The following is a 20,876-nucleotide window of genomic DNA, read 5'->3' as shown; positions in this document are numbered from 1 at the left end:
GGCAACGTGTGTGTGTGTGGGGGGGGGGGGGGGGGCGGCACAGGTCCTCCTCAGATTTCTGCGCCAACAGCGGGGTGTGGGGCTGCAGCCAGCCAGAGGCAGGGCTCAGCAGCAGTGGGGGTGGCAGCACGATTTCTGCACCGACAATAGGGTGCAGGGCTGTAGCCTGGCTAGAGCAAGCACCCAGTAGCAGTGGGGGCAGTGCAGAGTTATGCCCTCACACACTATCAACACTTACATGCCCTCTATGGTGCTAGGGTTGGAGCTGCCACCACCACCCCCGAGCCAAAGCAGGGCCAGAGCCATGATGGAGGGTAAACCACAGTGGGACACAGTCAGCACAGGGGGCAGCACCTGCAGCTCAGACCCAGGATTAGAGCTGGAGCTCCAGTCGCAGCTACAGCTGTACCTGCAGCAGCCACCTGTGTTCCTCTCCTCTCCACCCCAATCCCAGGCTTGTACCCCAAACTAAGATGAGGCACTTTTTCCCCCTACTGAATGAGGAGGGAAAAAACCTCATCTTGGAGTCAAGTAAATATGGTACATTATGATATTACAGCACAACATTTCATTCTGATGGGTGGCAGGGAACTAACTCTAGCATACAGAACTAATTATTCCACTTCATCTAGATGGAACATTCAGTGACATCAACTGGACTAATGTCTACGTGGATCATAGGCAGCATACAGTAGTCACTGTTAGTCACTACGTTGTTGTAGGGCTTGCCACATTCCTTGGGAATACCATGGTAATCTTAATGATGATCACTGTACGGATCAACTCCTCTCAGAAATTTGTGCTGCAACGTATTTTTCACAAAATTAATTCATATATTTATCATCCCAAGCCTTCAAATAGTCACACTGTTACATTTTCCAAAGCCCAAAACAAGCTGGTACCAATACAAAAATATATAGGGAAAAGGCCAGTAAGAATTTTACATACACCCTAGCACTAGAATTAGATTAAATAAGAATATTCTACATATTTACTATACAGAGAGTTCTTACACAAATAATCAGATGAGCATACATACTCTATGATATACATAGGGACTTTAACAAATGTGATATTGTGTGTATGTAAAGGCTACATCCTTTTTCAATAAACTCTTGCAAAAAATACTGGTGCCTTTAGACTTATGAATGCCATGTCACTTAGTAGAAAATGCATTCTTAAGTTTCGTATGAAGTGTAAACTTTACAAAGATAAGGACTGTGACATATTCTTTTTCTTTTGGAGCTGAAAAAAATCTTTTTATATTATTAAGTTCTGTCTCCTGTCCCACTGTATTTTCAATTGGCCCTTAGGAATCTTGTCTCTTTAAGAATAAACAATAATATTGGTTACTGACAACTCAACAGCACCCACCACAGCAAGATACTGCTGTGATTAGAAGAAAATTCATAAACAAAGACTGGCTCCCGTATAGCTGTGGAGAACTAGTGGCTTTGACCTGTCCTAACCCACTCATACTCCTTCCCAAATTCAGGCTTCTCCTGAATGCTAAAATGCTGAAGGCTGTGTAAGAGTTAGGGAAGTAGCCATTGTTCCACCTCTGGTAGCACTTCTGGTTCTGCACACGCAACCTAATGAACAGGTCAAGCAGGCCTACAGAAAATAATCACACTCCCAAAGTAACATATAAATTTAACCGGATAGCACCAGTAAATATGACAATGGAAGGCTTTTACAATGTTTATGAAGGCAGCTTCAAACAGAGTTCTGCAAATAGCCAGATTTTACAGGCAGGTCTACCCTGCATGCAAAGGTGCGACTGAAGCTTATGCTGACATTCTCAAACTAGCTTCTATCTACTGATGGCTGCACAGAACGTAGTGAGCACTAATAACAGGAAGATTTACTCAGCTTCCCAGGTGGGTTTTACAGCTCATGCTGAGTTCTGTGATCCTGCAGCTAAAGTGCTCTCAGCATCCAAGCTAGCTAGTTTAGGGAGATCTACATGAGCTGCACTCTTATCAAGGGTTGCAGTATGCAGACAAACTGTATGGCACGAAGTGTATATAGTGTTAAAAGTTCATTCAGCTTGTATCATTCAGGTTTATACTTCAGAAAAGGACAAACAAATTAAGCTTAATATTCCCTGTGTCATTTTTACTGAGGGGATTTCCATTAATGTTAAACTTTAGCGTAACTGGCAACAGACTACTATAGCATTTGAAAAGAATAATCTCCACCTGTGTTAACAATCAAAAAATTCTAAGTACCATACACAAAAGTTAAACACACTGTACATTAATACCACAATAGGATCAAACATAAAAGAAACATCAGTATTAGTATACAGAGAAATATCATATATAAAACATGTTTTGAGAAGAATATAAGTGGCATTAATTGTGTGATTTTTTTTAATAATGTTGATAATTAACTTCAGATAAACTGAAAAAAATGTCAATATACCAATGACTTTCAACAAAATCAAGGTTTAGGAAATTACATTCTTTTTAATTCCTTTTTGGATAATACATACCTAAATATACCCTTAATACTTTTTACTTGTGATCATAGATTTTCCTATTTTAACTATGCTAACCACAAATTGTATCAGTTATTAAAAACTCTGCCTGTGAAAGTATCTGTAAGATTCTGTCAGTTTGGAACCATAAAGCCATCACTGTGCTTCCAATCCACAACAAAGTTGGTTTGGCTACTATCCACTAATATATGCCAAGTTTCTGTATCCCCATAGCAAGAGGTTCAAAAGACAGAAAGATGTTTTTGTTGGCAAGTCAACACTGAACTTAATGCATAAACAATTTAATAAGAATTCATGGTTACTGAACTGGGGTGTAACAGCAACATAAAACAACTGCTCAAAGAAAATTCCAATGTATCCTTTTAAAAGTCACTTTTTAAAGATGATCTTGACTCAAACTATACTACTGTCACAGATTAAATGTTTATAAAATAATCAAAGTTTCAAAAAGCTGCCCATAGGATTATTGATACATTAATAGAATACATGAATAAAAATAAAACTTTAATTTCAAAAGAGAAAAAAGCAAAAATAACCATTTAGAGATGACCCAAACGTAAATCTGACTCCCATTTCTTCTCACTGAGGAAACTGGTACTCATTCCAAACATCTCTTTTGTTCTGCTCTTAAAAACTATAAAATTCTACTATGTCTACTCCTCTGATCAACTTCTACTGCTGGGGTGGTTTCCCAATCCCTACATAGATTCAGTAAACTAACAGCAGGCGATGGAATTAACTGAGAAGGGGGACATAATACGAACTGAAAAATAGCAATGAGTATTGTTGCCCTGCCAAGGAAAGATTTAGCTGCAATGTAAACACTATTTTTTCTAGAAAATAAGTTCTTTTGAGAAAATTAAAACAGCTATATGCAAGATGATGATGAAAACAATGCAATATGACTGAGAATAGGAATATAGTTAGAATCTAAAAATTAAACATTAAGGGATAGAGAACAGTTTGATAATCCAATAAAAACAACAGAAAATTGGTAATGCATTTGCAATATTTTGATGCAAAAAACAGCCATAATATTGTTGTCAAATATCATATATTTCTCAATTCTTACTGGAAATGTACTATTGAAACCAATCATGAAAAAACAATCTTTACTATAGTGAAAAAAACAACTTTGCTGAGTGTAAATGTAATAAAAGTCATGTTACATTTGCCTGCCCATATCTGTAGCACTTTCATCAGAAGCACATTCTGTAGTTACTCACAAAGGCAGGTACTGTTAGGCAAGGGACAAAGGCAAAATACTGCAAAGCAAGAGGACTCAACTTCAATTTAACTGTCCTGTAAGGTACATACTAATTAGTTGCAAAGCTATGAAATCCTAGCTAGCATGTTAAGTCTGCTACATGACAGTATAATTTGACTTCTTAAAGGATTATGCAAATTACAACTCATCATTCCATTACATGACTGAAAAAAAGTGACAGCTAATTTATACATAACACACCTTTCAAATCCCTAAGATGTGAAGCACCTGTGCAATATATTTTGCCTAGATTTTCTGGTGTATAAGTTCTTATTTATTGCAGTATACAGAAGCATACCTAAGAGATTTAATAAAGCCATAAGGTTTTTTATTTGCTTTTTAACTTTTAGAGCACAGTTCCAAAGAATTAAAAAACATATTTCTGTCCCTGTTTTAGAGGTTTTTCATTTAAGTAGAAGTATAAGATTTTAATACATGTTTAATTTCTGAATAGTGGGAGAGCACGAGCACTAAATGCACGAGCTAGAGGTAAGACTCACACAGATTTCAACATACTTCTGGTAGGTAGATTCACAGTAGATTCCGTCATATCTGTAGATTTTCCTACATTCTGATTGGTTGGGTAGAGGATGCTGGACAGTTATTCTGTAGAGGTATCAAAAACAGATATACATGACTAGAGATTCTCTACAGGTAACTGTAATGCAGGACAATAAGTATGCTTTTTTTTTTTTTTTTTTTTTTTTTACATCTTTGCATAATTGCATTGTGCATACATATCCAGTAGTTTCTATATTTTTAATTTTGCGACAAATGCAAACTAAACTTCAGTTCTCTATGAGCGCAATGTTCCACTCTTCAAACCAATGAAAGTAGAAGAGGTAGCAAACTGATGTACTACCAAGCAGAATGCATACTTTGCCCATTTCTTGGTAATAAACTACTACTAATTTAATTGTCACAATTTGATCACTGTTCTGAAGCCCTTACTCAGGCAGTTATGGGAGTTATACACAAGTGAGAACTGAAAATTTGAGATACTAAGCTTGCTACTATTCAATTCAATGGAAAATCAAATCTCCCATTAACTTCAGCAGCACAGGATCAGAGGCAGAGCAGCACTGAGGCTTAATATTAAAGGGTTTAAGCACATTAGCAGCACTGTCTCCAACTTCTGTTCACTTCAAGATGCTTGGGGTAGGTGCTTGGGAAGTGCCCAGAACCTTGTCATATCTGCTCTTAGACCTCAAAAAGACTCAATTAAGCCTTTACAAGCCCCCTAACAGGGGGTCATAATTGGATTATAAAAGTCAGTCTGGTTTAAAAAAATACTTGGCCAATTGTACACAGTAGTATCCACCTGATCATTTCTGTCACTTTTCTGATATAAAAATAAGTATTATGTGCTTTTCTGTCCACCTCTCACTAACATTTCCCTGCCCCCGCCCCCACCCCCACCCCGACACATTTCAATTTTCAAGGACACAAAAATAATTTTTATAATTTTCAACATTTTCATCTATAATTTTAGAGGATCAATATCTGAATGACAATCCCAAAATTGAAGTTTATCTATTCACAGTATTTGTTTCAATGGAAAAATCAATTATGGATCTCCCAGAAATACTGGTTATAATGCACAAACCCAGGCAGAGTGATGGAAGCTCTGAAGTTCTGCGCTGTGGAAACTGGGGTCTAGATCCACACTGGGAACTGGACATTGTGACACTCAGCATCACAATGGCTAACTTTTTGATCCTTGGAATGGCCTGGATCCCAGAATGCAAACCATGGCCCTGAGTTAGGAGCCTGAGTTCCCTGAACAACTTGTGAGGGGAGCTAGGAATCTCAGAATGGGCTTCACAGCAGCCAGCAGGGTGACTAGGTCTCCTAAACTGGCCAACAAAATCTACTGAAAAGAGGGAGATATACACACTTAACTGTGGGTTGCAGACCATGGCCACTGTCACATGGGAAATCCCAGCCCAACTCTCTCTCCTAGACTTACATGTCTAAGTCACCCATTTCCAAAATGAACCAGTGGCCAATCCTTTCTTAAAAACCGGACTTGAAGAGGAGGAGGTTAAAGTTTTCCCCTGGGATATGCATTGTATACGCACCTACCTTCAGTTGTGGATTCTATTCCGGAAGCCAAGCATGCAAATCCCTTTGTGGATCTAGCCCTTATTCAATATTACATAATAGTTCTGATGAGAGAGATTTCTATCCTTGTTGTCCCCAACTATTTAAAAAAACAACAACCCAATGAAATTAGGAATATGCACATCCAAAAACATTTGGTCAACTTACACATCAACATAAATGCTTTGCAATCCCACTGTCCTCGCTGAGACTGCATGGCATCAAAATGAGCATGGAAACTGTCCCACTATGTTTAAATTGTATAAGAAACATTCCTGAGATGCTGCAGAATACATTTTCAAGCCGAAACAGGGTTTTTAGCCATGTAAACACCCAGGCAATGCTTTGAAAAAGTATCCTGAATGTTCTTGTATGATGTTTGTCTCTTATTGTTAAGGTTCATTTTAAAATCTTAATTACACTACATAAATGAAACGCAATATTGAACACAAACTGTGTATTTAATTTAGGTAGTCATAGGATGCCCATTGTGGTATCTGCATGCCCTGTGTTAGCTACTTTATCATTTCATACACTTACATTTAAATGACAAACTAGAAACTGATAATTAGGAGAAAGTGGGTCAGAAATGGGTCAGAAATAAGGACTACCTGTAATTCAGCACTCCTTACTCAGGCTGAACTCCCAGTGAAGCCAGTTAAAGTAAATAGTAAGTAAAGACCGCTGATTGGGTTGAGACAGTTTTTTCCAGACAGTCATTCCTAAATTTTATCTCTAAAAATGATTTTTACACAATCTTCCCCACATTAATTTTGCTAACTTGTTCTTTAGCACATTAGGTTAGCAGGGTTCCACATAAAAAAATTGATTTTGCCCAAGATAAAACTGTATATTGGCTATTTACTCTGGGTACTATATATTCCTGTTCTATTTTATGCTATCAAATTGATTTCTTGTATTTTTCTCTGTATTAAAAATTAAAGGGCTGAAGTATATTTGAGTCTGATCAATTTGTAGTGGTTAGGTCAACTGAATTTTAGCCAGGCTCTGAATGGTATGGAAAACAAACCCACCTCTTCCCATGTAAGCTTTTGGACAGAGTAAGACCTGCCATTTTACTCATGATAGTAAAAGATTAAAATGAAATTTTACTTTCGGACATCCACACAGCCCTTGTGAGCACAGCTACCATGGAAGGTCATTTTGCAAGGAAGCTGCCAGAAACACACTGGACAAGATGCGTAAAAAAAAATATCGAGTCAAGCATCACAATTTACCTGATGGGTTATAGTCTTCTTTCTTTGCTACAAGCGGGCTCCAGTCCCTCACCTGCTTTTGTTGTACACTTTCACTAAAAAGTTCAAATGTACCCGTCTGAAATGTGAAATGATTATAAACTGCTATGTTGGCACATCCTCTGCCCATCGCATCTCTGTATCACTTAAACTCTAGATGGACTCCCCATACAACTTGAGGTAGAACTTTAAGTGCATTTACATACATGTGAAATGTGTAAGCTATGACTAATTTTAACTCACAGGGCAGAATTTAAATAATTAGTTACAAGAAGTCAAACTAAGGGAAAAAAGGAGGAAAGAGATGGTTAGAGGCAGAGTAGTAAATTGTTCCATTTTTGCAGGTAATCTAAATGCAAACTAGAAGCAACTTATCATGAGAATGGATTTTCCACCATCTGGTCAAATAACAGGGGATTTGTCTAGTGGCAAGCAAAGAATGGAATGATGTGAGAAAGATTAGCGGGCAAGTCCTACAGTTGGCTAAAATGTATTTTGTGCAAACAAGAACAGATGACGCTTTAACAATTACACCTGTCAAAAACTCCAGAAAGCAATCCATCTCTGAACAGCCCAGTTGAAAACAGGCTAGTTCATAACAAAATGAATTTTTTTAAACAATTGCCAGCCATAACAGTTTGATGCATGACAAGCTGAGGAAGTCCCTTTCCATGTTCAGCTGAAACCTTAACTAACTGGACCCTGGTTTTCTATGATAAGTAAGATATTAAACTACAAAATAAAATCTTTGTTGAAGTAATGCAAATAGCTAACAAGCTCATGAAAGCAAGAAAACTCAGAGTTAAGGCTCAAACCTTAGGCATAGATTCTAACTTTAACATACCCTATGCAAATATGTACAGTGCACGTGGGGGTCAAGTTTAGCACCAGTTAGCACTTGGCTGGCAGGTCTCACTACTAATCAAAGCAGTTCCTAGAATTGTAGCTTTTTCGAAGTGTAGTTCTGGAGCCTTAAAATTACACATGTCCTATAGGGAGAATTCCACTGAGTAATCAAGTTCCCATAGAAAAGACACCTGCTTCCTGCAGGACACATGAAATTTTAAGGTACAACACCATATTCTATTAATTCCAAGGTGTTTTTTTTAGTAGCCCAGACTGTATGTATTATTACTTATTATCAGCCAGTTTCAAGGTTTATTTAAATATTCTACTTTTTAGAAATTACAGTTTATTATGAAGAGTAGTCCTAATTCTCTTCCAAATTTTTTTATTCATTTTTCCTGGACCAGTATTTAGTGCTCTATTTTTCTCTACAGTGTTTATCTATAGTTACCTGCTTCAGTAGGCAATTTATAAAAAACATTTAACTGAAGATTTTTTGTAGGCTAACTATAGGACATTCAGGGGAATGAGTTAGTATCCATCATTAAGTATATTATAACTACTTGAGCAAATGTTTAAAAATATGGCCCAAATACACTTAAATTCCCATTTCTTGCCAGTCTGGCTTGGACCTAAGCCCTCAAAAGATCTAAGTGAAGTAATTTTTAAGTGGAGCTGTGCTGATTTATACTAGCTAAGTATGTAGCCCAAAAAGTTAAAGAAATATGGATCTAAGTTCATAAAGTTGCTTTTAATCATTCACCTTTGGAGAGTTTGTACTCTTGTTAAAACAGGACTAACCACAAATTTATATAAGTGTTTTTATCATAGTTGTGAAAGGGTTATTTATCACTCTATAAAATAGCCTCTTCTCAGTCCCACATACCCCACGTTGTCAGAGATGCTCATTCAAAGATGGTATCTTAATGCACAGGTCATGGGCTTGCTTTGTGAGTGAAAAACTTTTCAAAAGATGTGACAGCACAAATACTCAAAAAACGTCAGAAATAAGATTCCTCTTCTGATTTCTGTATTACGCCATCCTATGGAAATATTATGTAGCCTATCTTTAAGTCTTTCAGATATTGATGCTCAACACCTGAGCAAATATGAACAATAATTCGGCTACAAAAAACTTTAAAAAAAAAAAAAAAGAGAGAAACATAGGATTAGTCTTCTTTGAAAAATCTAATTGTCCTCCCTCTTGTAAACCCTGCTGGTGATGGGAAAAATCAAGGGTTCAGGTTGATTCTTTCAGATCCATCAGTTGCCTTGTTTCCCCCATTGACTGAAAAGTATTGTTGATATGCCTGCAGATCCTGGCAAGGATAGGCTGGGCTGAGCTTGAGTGACTCCTTTCTTCTTTCTCTGAAAAGAACCAGAGGGTAGCTTTGTATGCTCACTCATCTACACTGAGTGCTCTCTCTTGTGAGAGTGCCAAAGAGTTGTATTTTGTCACACTTCCTTTTCGCTATGTACATGGACCAGAAAGGGAAACACTGAACAACTGATATTCACTCTACTTCTCCATGCCAGTAGTTCCACAGTGTGGCCAATCAGTGCTCCTGTGGCCTATCCAAAAGGGTAGCTCATATGAGAACTAGTTGGATAAGAAAGATGAAAGAGGAAAGACTGAGCAACTATGGAAAACAACAAAAGTAAAGGTTCTATCTCCCTACTTCAGGGATGGGGTTTGCCTGCTTTTTTTTTAAATAACTCAAGTTGCCAATCTGAGGGGTTGCTGGGTGTTTGACTATTTCTTGACTATTTCTGGACAGTTGGACAGTGGTGGTAGACAAAAATATTCTGTTTTACCTAAACTCTGCAAGGAGGATGTAAATGTTTTGTGCTCACACCGGTTAATCCTGCCTTCGTTATTTACAGATACAATTACTAAATTGCACTCTACTTTGGACCACACTTGATTGCTGAGAAGCTTCAACTAGTAAAAAATGCATTATCTTTTTATTTAATGTTGCTCCTCTCCTAGAATAACAACCTTATACCTATGCTTCTGAGAATGTACTTATTTCCAATTCTTTTCTGATGCAATTCAAAGTGCTGGTTTGGTTCTGTAAACCTACAGACCACTTCTTTCTGCATGCCTTACCCTGATCACAAAAATCAGACAAGATCTTTATGATTACAATCTCAGTACATTTTGGGGCTGGAAACATGGTGTTTCCTCAGTGGAAGGGTTCTGTCACTCAGGAATTCATTCCTTGTTCAGTCCAATGCAGCGTGAATTTGACCTTCAGAACAGGTTTTTCTTTCTTCCATCAAAACTAAGAAATTCATTCTAAATTAAGTGGAACTAGATACAGCTCCCAGTGACTTCTGTTTTAATAGGAGGGTCCATACACAAAGGCTAATATTTTTAAAATTTTTTCCAAAGGACAATTTGCATAAAATGCTTATTGATAATGAGCAATAACTTCTATGTGTTCAAGTGACTTCTGATTATTTTGAAGTAATTTTTTTTTTGTCTTTATATTCAGGTACCTTCTACTTAACATGTCAAACATCTGCGAATGTTAGCAAAATGCAAGTGATCAAAATTTCCATCCTATTTCCCAAGCCTTAAGAAATACAGTTTTTGTATACGGGCATAAATATATTTAAATTGTCTAAACTAAAAACTGCATGTTTGCCCTTCATTCTTCCATTGCTTTATTCCCCCAGTTCCATCTCTTGCATTTTCTACCCAATCTATACCATTTCCTTTCCTTTCCATTTCTCTCATTTCTATGCACAGCAGATCTCCAAAGGTCAGGTTCCCCCTCCCCCCTCTATTTATTCATAATTATAGTTAGAAATATATTTTATCAACTAATTTTATACATATTTCAAATTATAAAATAAAGCCATCTTAAAGTTATGAACTTTAAAGAGTCTCATTTTTTGTCCCACACCTAAACCTCGAAACCAAAGAAACCTGTGGATCCTGATTTTAACTTTATCTTCCAACTCCAAAGTATATATAAAACCTGGAGACACAATCAGGGTGAAACAAAGATGGAGAAACCCAGTGCATAACATTCCCCAACATTATGTACGTCCAACCTTTGTAAATACCTCTGTGATGGTCCTTGAAAGATGCAGAGAGCATAGGAACACAGTTCTCCATCCTACTTTTACTCTGACACTGACCCCTCCAAACTGACAGAACCAATCTGCACCATTTATTAGAATAGGTTCTCTATCTGCACTATGAAATATCTCTGATTCCCAAATAGGGTTGTGGGCATACTACCTTCTCCTGTAGAATACATTCTAATCTGGAGCTGAAGACAATGGGCAGCCCAAACCAGAAAAGGCATCAGTATGAAGGCCTAGGGACAATATTTAGAATCCTCTGCACCATTAAACCCTGGTATCTTTTTTGGCAGGCCAGTAGGGGTGCTCCCATGTTGAGCCACCCACCTCACTGCACCCGACCACCTTCCAGGCTCCCTGGGGGCACCTCATGTCCAGCCAACCCTCTTCCTGGAGCGCACCCGCAAGCCTGGGGGTAACGCCACCACCACCACACAGGCCTAGTAATCCTTGAGTACTTGACCCACTGCAAGAACTTGGAGTACTTCCCTCAATCTGAAGCACAAACAGTGGTCTCCCTTAGTTATCTGAACCAAGGGAACCCCAAGACATAATCTAGGCCCTCTCCCAATAAGTCTCCCATGCTCAGTACAAAGGAGAACTTTATTGATTACAAGGTGTAGGTTTAGAATAGGGTACAGGGTACAGCAATATCAGAGAAATGCCTTAGAGCAATCAGTGGCATGGTAGCCTTTGCTTACACATGCGCATTACTGCAAGCTATATATCTAGTTAGATCTCATGTAGTTTACTCACAAGTATCGTCCAGAAGCAGTTGCAGATTTCATCTGGAGGCAAGCAGTTGATTGAACATGAGTTTCAAGAGAGACAGTTTCAGATGGTTCAGCTTCTCTGAGAGTTTTCATCATGGCTACTGCCCCTCCTCCTGGGCAGTCCTTAACTTACATAGCCCTTATGACCTCATTCACCTTATGATCCAATGAAGGCCAGCAACTGTTGGCTGCCAGCCACCCAATTTGAAATGCATCACTGATTGTGGGGTAGACTGGCAGGGTCTCCAGCTCCCTCCCAGTCATGATGACACTGCTTAGAACAATAGGGAGTTTAAGCCCCCACCCAGTTGTGTGAGGCCAGTCATGTAGGCAGAGGGAGCAGGTTTACCCCCTCCCTTAGGAATGTATCCAGCTCAGGTTACAACTCAGTGTTACCCGAAGCCTATGGGGCCAGAGGTGTCTGCCCTCTGCAGTGACCATGGTAACCAAATTGTTAGATTGGTCACCTGCCTGATAGCAGAGTTTGGGGAGAGACACAGATGACATTCTGACACATCTTTTCCCAAGGATTTTCCCGGAAGTACCATCTCTTAAAACACTGCCCCTGGTATTTTCTCTCTTTTACTTAGGAATATCCAGCCAAGAAGAGAATAAGATTCAATTTGAAAAGCACCAAAAATTCTCTTCCAAGGCTTTTTTATGACAATTTTTGGTCCAAATTTAATTTCTACAGCAGTTTTTAATACTGTTATGGTGCTCAAAGGTACCACAAAACATGAAAAGAGTGGCACTTAATTCAAATATTTTAGCAGAAATACCAGCCAACCTTTGAATTTTAAATATTTTTAAAAAAAAAAAAATCGCAGGATCAGTGCCTATGCTCCTCTGCCAATTCTCTGCCTCATTCCACTAGCACAAAAGAGTCAGAAAGCCAGTATAACCAGCCACTTAGTCATCCTCTTAGACTTCTAAGAAATGTTTTTTGGGTGGCAAAAATATAATGTAGCTGGTGCTATGCAAATCCCTTCCTCAAAACCTATAACATGCAGGACATATAGGAAATGTGATAAGGGAAGAAGACTGGAGCCCTGTTACACTTCAGCAACTGCCAGCTGCCACAATGGTCCCTTTAAACTTTAGGTAGCCTGGCACAGCTTGAAGCACTCTCAAATGTCTCAGGGGCTCAGCAAGTTTAGGATGAGGGTATGCAAAGGTGATATGCAGCTATTGCTTTTTCCCCGTTGCACATTTTGCTATTGCATATTTTGCTTGGCAGGCAGATCACAGAGCTAGCCACCATTTTCACAGACTTGTCATGGCAGGGCCCCCCCCATTCTTCTGATTGGCGGAGGGGCCCTGGTGCTGACTAGGTGTGAAAGCTGTCAAGCAGCCCCACCCCTCACCACTAATTGGCTGAGGGCTGCAGCCTTGTCCTCAGCACCAACTGGTTAAGCAAAGCAGGGCTGCATGACAGTAGCCCTCTTGGCTAACCAGTGGTGAGGGGTGGGGCTGGCAGCCATCTTGGGCTCCCTTTCATGTTGTGCGGCCAGGCTGCAGAGGCCATGAGGACTGCTGGCTCCCCAGAGGGAGCCACCATTTTATTTTCAGTAAGTTTTTTTCTCCCCACAGATTTTACAGGCATTTTGTAGGTAATGCCAGATTTTGCAATTTCTGTGAAATAGTGATTTGGGTAGGTCCCTATATATAAGGTTCTGGTCCTTGGGTTGGAAACTCCCTGCTTATTTCTATTTTTATTTTCTAATGAAGCTTTATAATGTGCCACTTAAGTGTTTATTTAAGAACATGACTGTGCTGTCTATAACAGGTAAAATCATCACTAAAGTTTTGCATGGCTCGATCCTAGGCTACGAAGAGAACTGTCTTCTTAAGATCTGTGTGTACAAGTAACTCTATAGCCTGTCCCACCGACAGTGTACTCCATTTCCCTATTCTAGCAATCAGCAGAAATTCTGAAAAAAGGTAGCAAAGTCCTAGCTGTCTTACATGAAAGGCAGCCCTTTTGTTATAACCCCACTTGAAAGGAGTAGTCTCAAGGTAGGAATCTGTGAACAAGTTATTGAGAAGTGAGGTAGTTATCTTTCAGTTACTCTGTGGTAACTGCCCATGTGCATACTCTTACACCTCAGTAAATGGATGATAGCTTAATCCACTTTTATGGAAGGGCAAACTGACTTGTACCCACCACATGGTAAGAATGTATACACAGGGAATTACTGCTGAGTAGTTGATATGTCCTGTGAGTTAAAAGCCTATCTTACCTTTTGATTACTTGTTCAGGCAGTTATATGCTCACACTGGGGAATTCCAGGAAGAATAACCAAAGCCAGGGCAAAATTGGAAGTCCTTGCACAGTCACAGAACTATGATGTGATTAGAATGACAGAGACGTGGTGGGAGCTCACATGACTGGAGCACTGGCATGGATGAGGACAAGCTGTTCAGGAAGGACAGACAAGGAAGAAGTGAAGGACGGTTTGCACTTTATAGAAAAGAACCATATGATTGCTCAGAGCTTCAGTATAAAACTGGAGATAGGCCTGTTGAAAGTATCTGGGTTAAGGTTAGAGGGGAGAGCAAGTGGGTGTCTGCTATAGACTATCAGACCAGGAGGAAGTAGTGCATGAGGCCTTCTTCAAACGGCTAGTGGAAGTTTCCCAATCACAAACCCTGGTTCTCATGGGGGACTTCAATCACCCTGACATCTGCTGGGAGGGCAACACAGCAGTGCACAGGCAATCCAGGAAGTTTTTGGAGAGTACTGTGGACAATTTCCTGGTGAAAATGCAAGAGCAGCCAACTAGGGGCCATCCTCTTCTTGACATACTGCTCACAAACAGGAGAATTGGTGGGGAATGTAGTAGTGACTTGGGCAGCAGTGACCATGAGATGATTGAGCTCAGGATCCTGAGGAAAGGGCAACAGAGTAAAGACACTGGACTCCAGAAAAGCAGACTTCAAGTCGCTCACAGAACTCATGCACAGGATCCCCTGGAAAGCCAGTCTGAGGGAGAGAAGAGTCCAGGAGAGCTGGCTGTACTTTAAAGAAGCCTTACTGGGAGTGCAGGAACAAACCATCTTGATGCATAGGAAGACTAGCAAGTACGGCAGAAGACCAGCTTGACTTAGCAGGGAACGCTTCAGTAAACCGAACCACAAAAAGGAAGCTTATAAGAAGTGGAAGCTTGGACAAATAAATAGAGGAGTATAAGAGCATTGCTCAGACATGTAGGGATGAAGTTAGGAAGGTTAAAGCGCAACTGGAGTTGCAGCTGGCAAGGGACATGAAGGGTAACAAGAAGGCTTTCTACAAGTATGTTGGAAGCAAGCGGAGGATCAGGGAATGTGTGGGTCCCTTACTGAATGGGGAAGTCAACCTTGTGACAGAGGATGCAGAAAAGGCTGAAGTGTTCAATGCCTTTTTTGCCTCAATCTTCACAGGCAAGTTCAGCTCCCAGACTACTGCACCAGACAGCACAGTTTGGGGAGGAGATGAGCAGCCGACAATGGTGAAAGAATGGGTTAGGAACTATTCAGAAAATCTGGACCTTTACAAGTCCATGAGGCCAGATGGGATGCACTCAAGGGTGCTGAGGGAGTTGGCTGATGAGACTGCAGAGCCACTGGCCATCATCTTCGAAAACTCATGGCAATCAGGAGAGGTCCCAGATGATTGGAAAAAGGCAAACATAGTGCCCATATTTTAAAAAGGGGAAGAGGGAAGATCCAGGGAACTGCAGATCAGTCAGCCTCACCCAAGTCCCTGGAAAAAATCCCTTGAGGAGCAGATCCTCAAGGAATCCATTTCTAAATGCTTGGAGGAGACAAAGTTGATTAGGAACAGTCAGCACAGGTTCACTAAGGACAAGTCATGCCTGACCAACCTGATTGCCTTCTATGACAAGGTAATGTGGATGTGGGGAAACCGATGAATGTAATACACCTTGATTTTACGATGGCTTTTGATACAGTCTCCCACAACATTCTCACTAGCAAGACAAGGAAGTACGGGCTGGAAGAATGGACTGTAAAAGGATAGAAAACTGGCTGGAGAATCAGGCTCAGAGTGTAGTAAACAATAGTTTGATGTCTACTTGGCAGCCGGTATCAAGCAAAGTGCCCCAGGGGTCAGTCCTCAAGCCAGTTTTGTTCAACGTCTTCATCAACAATCTAGAAGATGGCACAGAGTACACCTTCAGTAAGTTTGCAGATGACACCTAGCTGGGAGGAACAGAGATATGCTGGAAGGCAGGGCTAGGATTCAGAGTGACCTAGACAAATTGCAGGACTGAAACAAAAAAAGTCTCTTGAGGTTCAACAAGGACAAATGCAAAATCCTACACTTAGGTTGGAAAAATCCCATACACCAGTACAAGCTGGGGGCTGACTGGCTGGGAAGCACCTCTTCAGGAAAGGATCTGCGGGTTATAGTGGACAATAAGCTGAATATAAGCCTACAATGTGCCCTTGTTACAAAGAAGGCTAATGGCATACTGGGTTGCATTGGTAGGAATATTGCCAGCAGGTCAAGGGAAGTGATTATTCCCCTCTATTCAGCACTGGTGAGGCCACATCTGGAGTACTGTGTTCAGATTTGGGCATCCCACTACAGAAAGGATATAGACAAATTAGAGAGGGTCCAGCAGAGGGCGACAAAAATGGTTTATGGGGCTGGACGGCATGACTTATGAAGCAAGACTGAGGGACCTGGGCAGATGACAGAACAAGGAACAATAGTCTCAAGTTGCTGTAAGAGAAGTTAAGGTTAGATATTAGGAAGATCTTCTCACTAAGAGGGTAGTAAAACACTGAAACAGGTTACCCAGAGAGGTGGTGGAAGCTCCATCCTTGGAAGCTTTTAAGACCCAGGTAGACAAAGCTTTAACTGGGATGACCTAATTGAGGAGGGCCCTGCTCTGAGCAGGGGGTTGGACTAAATGACCTCTTGAGGTCCCTTCCAATCCTAATTTTCTATGATGATCCCCAGTGCAGATTATGTTGTACTTCCAGAGACTTCATGTTTTTTCCTTTAGCTACTGTTCTACAAAGCAGCATAGGATAGCAACATCTATCTATATTGATTATGCTGTTGGTTCTGATGTAGTGTTAGTGTTGTATTTCATAAGCACATGAAGCATGAACGGCTATGGAAGAATATGCCCAATTCTTCCTAAAACTGAGCAAATTACTAGTTAGCTAATACTGTGACAAAAGATGTTCCTAAACAATTGTTTTAGTTTTAATATTTAGTCCTGTTAATATACAGGTCTTCATGCGCTAAAAGCTAAGGACGGTACAGCTAACACCATTTTGCAGACAAGAAAACTGAGCTAGAGATGAAGTCACAGAAAAGGTCAGCATCAGCCAAGAATAGAAATGAGGTCCCCCCTGCCTGTGAAACTACTGCATTCTCTGGGGTAACTTGAATGTTCTCAGTAACCACAAACATGCCTAATTCTACCAAATACTCCTAAGCTTTTTGTATCAGTGACATCTTGTGGCAATGAGTTTCACTGGTAAATTACAAATTGTGAAAAGAAAAAATCTTTTATTATTGTGGTAGTGTAAGAATGATGCTATAGCCACGATTGCTCAGGAACGCGTTGCCTTTCTAGTCCACTGAACATCATCTTAGTTTTGTACTGTGAAAAAACGGCCAAAAGGAACATTCAATTTATGTTGTCTTTGCTATCCCTTTTTTGTATACCTCTGTACAGTCCTGTTCCCTCCCTGTCCCACCTTGTTACAGAACAGTTCCCATCTTTACACTGTCTTCATGCTTCTAAGAACTGTTGTTGCTTCTCTCTGAACAGCTCTATTTCTACTATATTTTTAAAGGAAACAAGGAATACACTTCAAATGATGATATACCAACTATTTCTATACCACTATTTATTTATTGGAATACTTATACTGTTGTACCCTATTTTCAGTATTATTTTCCGTCCCATTTTTTATGTAACCTAGCATTTTATTTGCTTTTGCATCCAATGTTGCACAATGAAGCTGAGATTTTCACTAAACTTTCTTAAAGTTGCTTAAGTCCTTTTTCTTCCATTGCACTTAATTTAGAATCCAAAGTATATCAATGGTTCAAATTGTTTCTCCCAATGTACTCTACTTTGAATGCATCAACAGTGATTTTAATCTATTCTCAAGGAGCCTGTTATCTTTTTAAGATGCTTCTAAAGTTCCTCAGTTTGCTCTAATATCAACTGACTTTAATAATTTTGGATCAATCTTAGACCAAAATTTGCCCTGTCAGTCTTTTCTGAATGACAGATAAGCCATTAAACAACAAAAGTCGTAATATGAACTCTTATGAGGTATATTCTCAGAGTCTATCAACAATTATATATTTCTCTATATACATATATAGTTTTTGGTTGATGCTGTAAAATAATCTAGTAGATTAGAACAGTGCAGTTTTCCAGTACAGGAGCCATACTTGTTTTTACCTCAGATGTAAATGTTAATTTATGTTTCTTATTTTATTTTCTGATGATCAATTAAATTAAACAAGTTCATGCTAATATGCAGACAAAAAGATGCTCTTCATTTCATTTTCTTGGTTTTATTATTGTTCAAGTAAAGCATTTTAAGGGCTCCACCTTGCACCACTGGAGGCAATAGGAGCTTTGCCATTAGGCCCTTGGGACCCAAGGAAATCTTCCATCATGCAGCCAATATAAGTCGGATCTTCTTTCCCAAAAATAAAACCATTCTACTGACATCTTGACGCCACAAGTCTCTGGTCACTCCTACCAGTTGCTGTGACCTTCTGGGGTCAAACAGTTAGCGGGATCCATACAGCTATTTATCTTTCATCTCTTCTTTTCAAAATCCTATGGGAGATTATAACGCAGGGAGTCATTATACAGTAAAACTCTAGGAAGCAGGGGCCAGACTTTTTTTCAGACTCCCCAAGTCCTTCTTGTACTCCAGCTCTCCAAAACAGAGAGAATTGGCTGGAACTGTCCAACTCAGCAGATTTACATTTTAACACCTCAAGTTCATGTTTAGATTTTTTTTTTTAATTTAATGAGCACATAAAACCTTTACTGTAAACTCTGAACTGTCATTTTGATATTTCTGTTTCAGGAACAGAAGTAAACAAGTAAAATCACAAGTAATCCTGACACATGTATTCTATTCATTATAACAATTAAATTTACAGGAGTTGGAGAAATGCTCCTGAGAATCAGCTTCTTGAAGTTTGATTTGGGCTAAAGCCAAAACATTTCAGGTTTAGTACGCAGGAGCATTATTTAGAAAATAAATTGCCTGATATCAGATTTTGGGAAAGGCAGAATTACCATTAAGTCTTGTTGCACAACAATTCATTGGAGGGAACATAGCCTGTATTACTTGCTCATGCTTACAATAAAAAAAGGAATATGGCTTAGGGGAATTTAATTTTAATAAAATGTTTGGAAAATGTTGTTTGGGGAAGTATTTCACTAAAACAGACATGAAAAATAATTCCCACTTTATTTTTGAGTTAGCACACCATCAAAACGCTTCAAAAAGATTTTAAGCAATACGTGGCCTTATCATAAATCATTCACTATTAAAGCAAATTGTTCCTACTAATGGGAGGGCCTCAGTATTGATCTTCCACTTCTTTTGAGTGACACGAATGGTTCTCAAGTCGCTGTGCGGCAATTCCTCAAAAATAAATTCACGTAGAAAAAAATGTGAACTAACGTTGCATTTATGAAGTAGCAACAGCAATAGCAGCAGTGTGAAAATATTAGTTATTTTTTTCTTTGGATTACATGGGGCATAAATTTTAAGAGTTACACAACCTTAGCTTACATATGTAAACTTGTGAAAATGTGTGTGAACTTTTTGTGCACATTCATTGCATGCCTACATCTGCATGCACCCACAGGACATGAGTTTACACCCACAAAGTATATTTTTCTTTTTAGTTTTTTCAGGTGCCTTCTGTAATTTGTATTCATATCTCATTTCCCCTGCATATCTTCACTTACTTCACTAACAAGTCAAATAAGTAACAATAAATTGCTTTGGCCACTCTAAGAGTTTTAGAAACATTTATATATTTTTAGTTTTAAGGTGCCTACTCAGTACTAACTAATGCTAAACTCAGGTAAGAGAAAAACATCTATAAACAAACCAGAAATTCAGAGATTTATTTAACTGTGGGCTGTTTTGTAGCTCAGGGCTAATTAGAAGTAGCTCATGGATCTCAGGTTCCAAGCCTGCAAATTGTCAAGTGTCTACTGCAGGACTGGGTTCTAGGATGCATCTTTTCATAAACAATAAGTAAAAGCACAAGGCAATATAAACTTAGTAATGCAGCAAAACAGCTGCTGGCAGTGAATTCCTCTGGCAAAAATGTAGTAAAACTTCTTTTATATTTTCTAAGTAGTATTTCACCTTGCTCAGATGGCAAAAAAAGAATGAGGAAAAGTTTCCCAGCAGCACCACCTATTTATTTCATTCTGGATTCTCATTCTTTTGAACTTTTGGAACTAAATTAGCCACATTTTTAGAGAAAGTTGGCTTTTTAAGATTTTTACTGAATGACAGTATTGAACCAATAGATATTTTCTGAATTCCCTGTATTACAATCATATGCTTATGTATATTTTAGAAATACAGTAGATGTTGCAAAAGTAACTAGTCGGCTAGCCTAATGACAAGATATTAATATGGTAGGATATTATGTGAACCACTGAAAAAAAATTCCAAATGTATCAAGTAACAAAGAAAGGGGATATTAGTTTAGTTATACCCTACTTAGTCTGACACACCAGTGATTCACAACCACCCAGGAGACAATGTTCTAGTTCTTCATTTTCCTAAAATCTAGTACTTTAACAATAGGCCTCTATTGATAATAGCTGGAATTAAGAAATGAAGGGGAAATACAAGAAGGAGGTAATATATTTAGTAAAGTATTGGGCGGGGGGGGCAGCAGGTGCATGCATAAAGCAATATTGTCTCACTATTTCACCAAAATTAATTTGATTTTAGCACAATCTCATAAGTAAAAAATAAATAAATAAACATCAGACAATACA

The 20,876-nt window shown here is 39.1% G+C and overlaps 1 protein-coding gene across 7 annotated transcripts in view; it reads right to left on the bottom strand.

Annotated features, from left to right (window-relative positions):
* Positions 1-20,876, bottom strand: part of NPAS3 (neuronal PAS domain protein 3) — an 853,230-nt gene that overhangs the window by 741,092 nt on the left and 91,262 nt on the right. For 3 of the 7 annotated variants that reach the window (XM_090033579.1, XM_090033580.1, XM_090033582.1), the window contains exon 2: positions 4,287-4,376. The exons of 2 other annotated variants lie outside the window; for them this stretch is intronic. In XM_090033579.1, the coding sequence (XP_089889705.1) occupies positions 4,287-4,376 (90 nt within the window). Of the gene's footprint in view, positions 1-4,270; positions 4,377-20,876 lie in introns of all 7 variants that reach the window. 2 more of the 7 variants (XM_090033585.1, XM_090033584.1) reach the window with 1 other exon arrangement.

This window comes from Crocodylus siamensis, chromosome 2, assembly GCF_052110815.1.
Source record: "Crocodylus siamensis isolate JL-2025a chromosome 2, ASM5211081v1, whole genome shotgun sequence".
NCBI lineage: Eukaryota > Metazoa > Chordata > Crocodylia > Crocodylidae > Crocodylus > Crocodylus siamensis.
The sequence above is the reverse complement of the archived record's forward strand: the minus strand, read 5'-3'. Positions and strand labels throughout refer to the sequence as shown.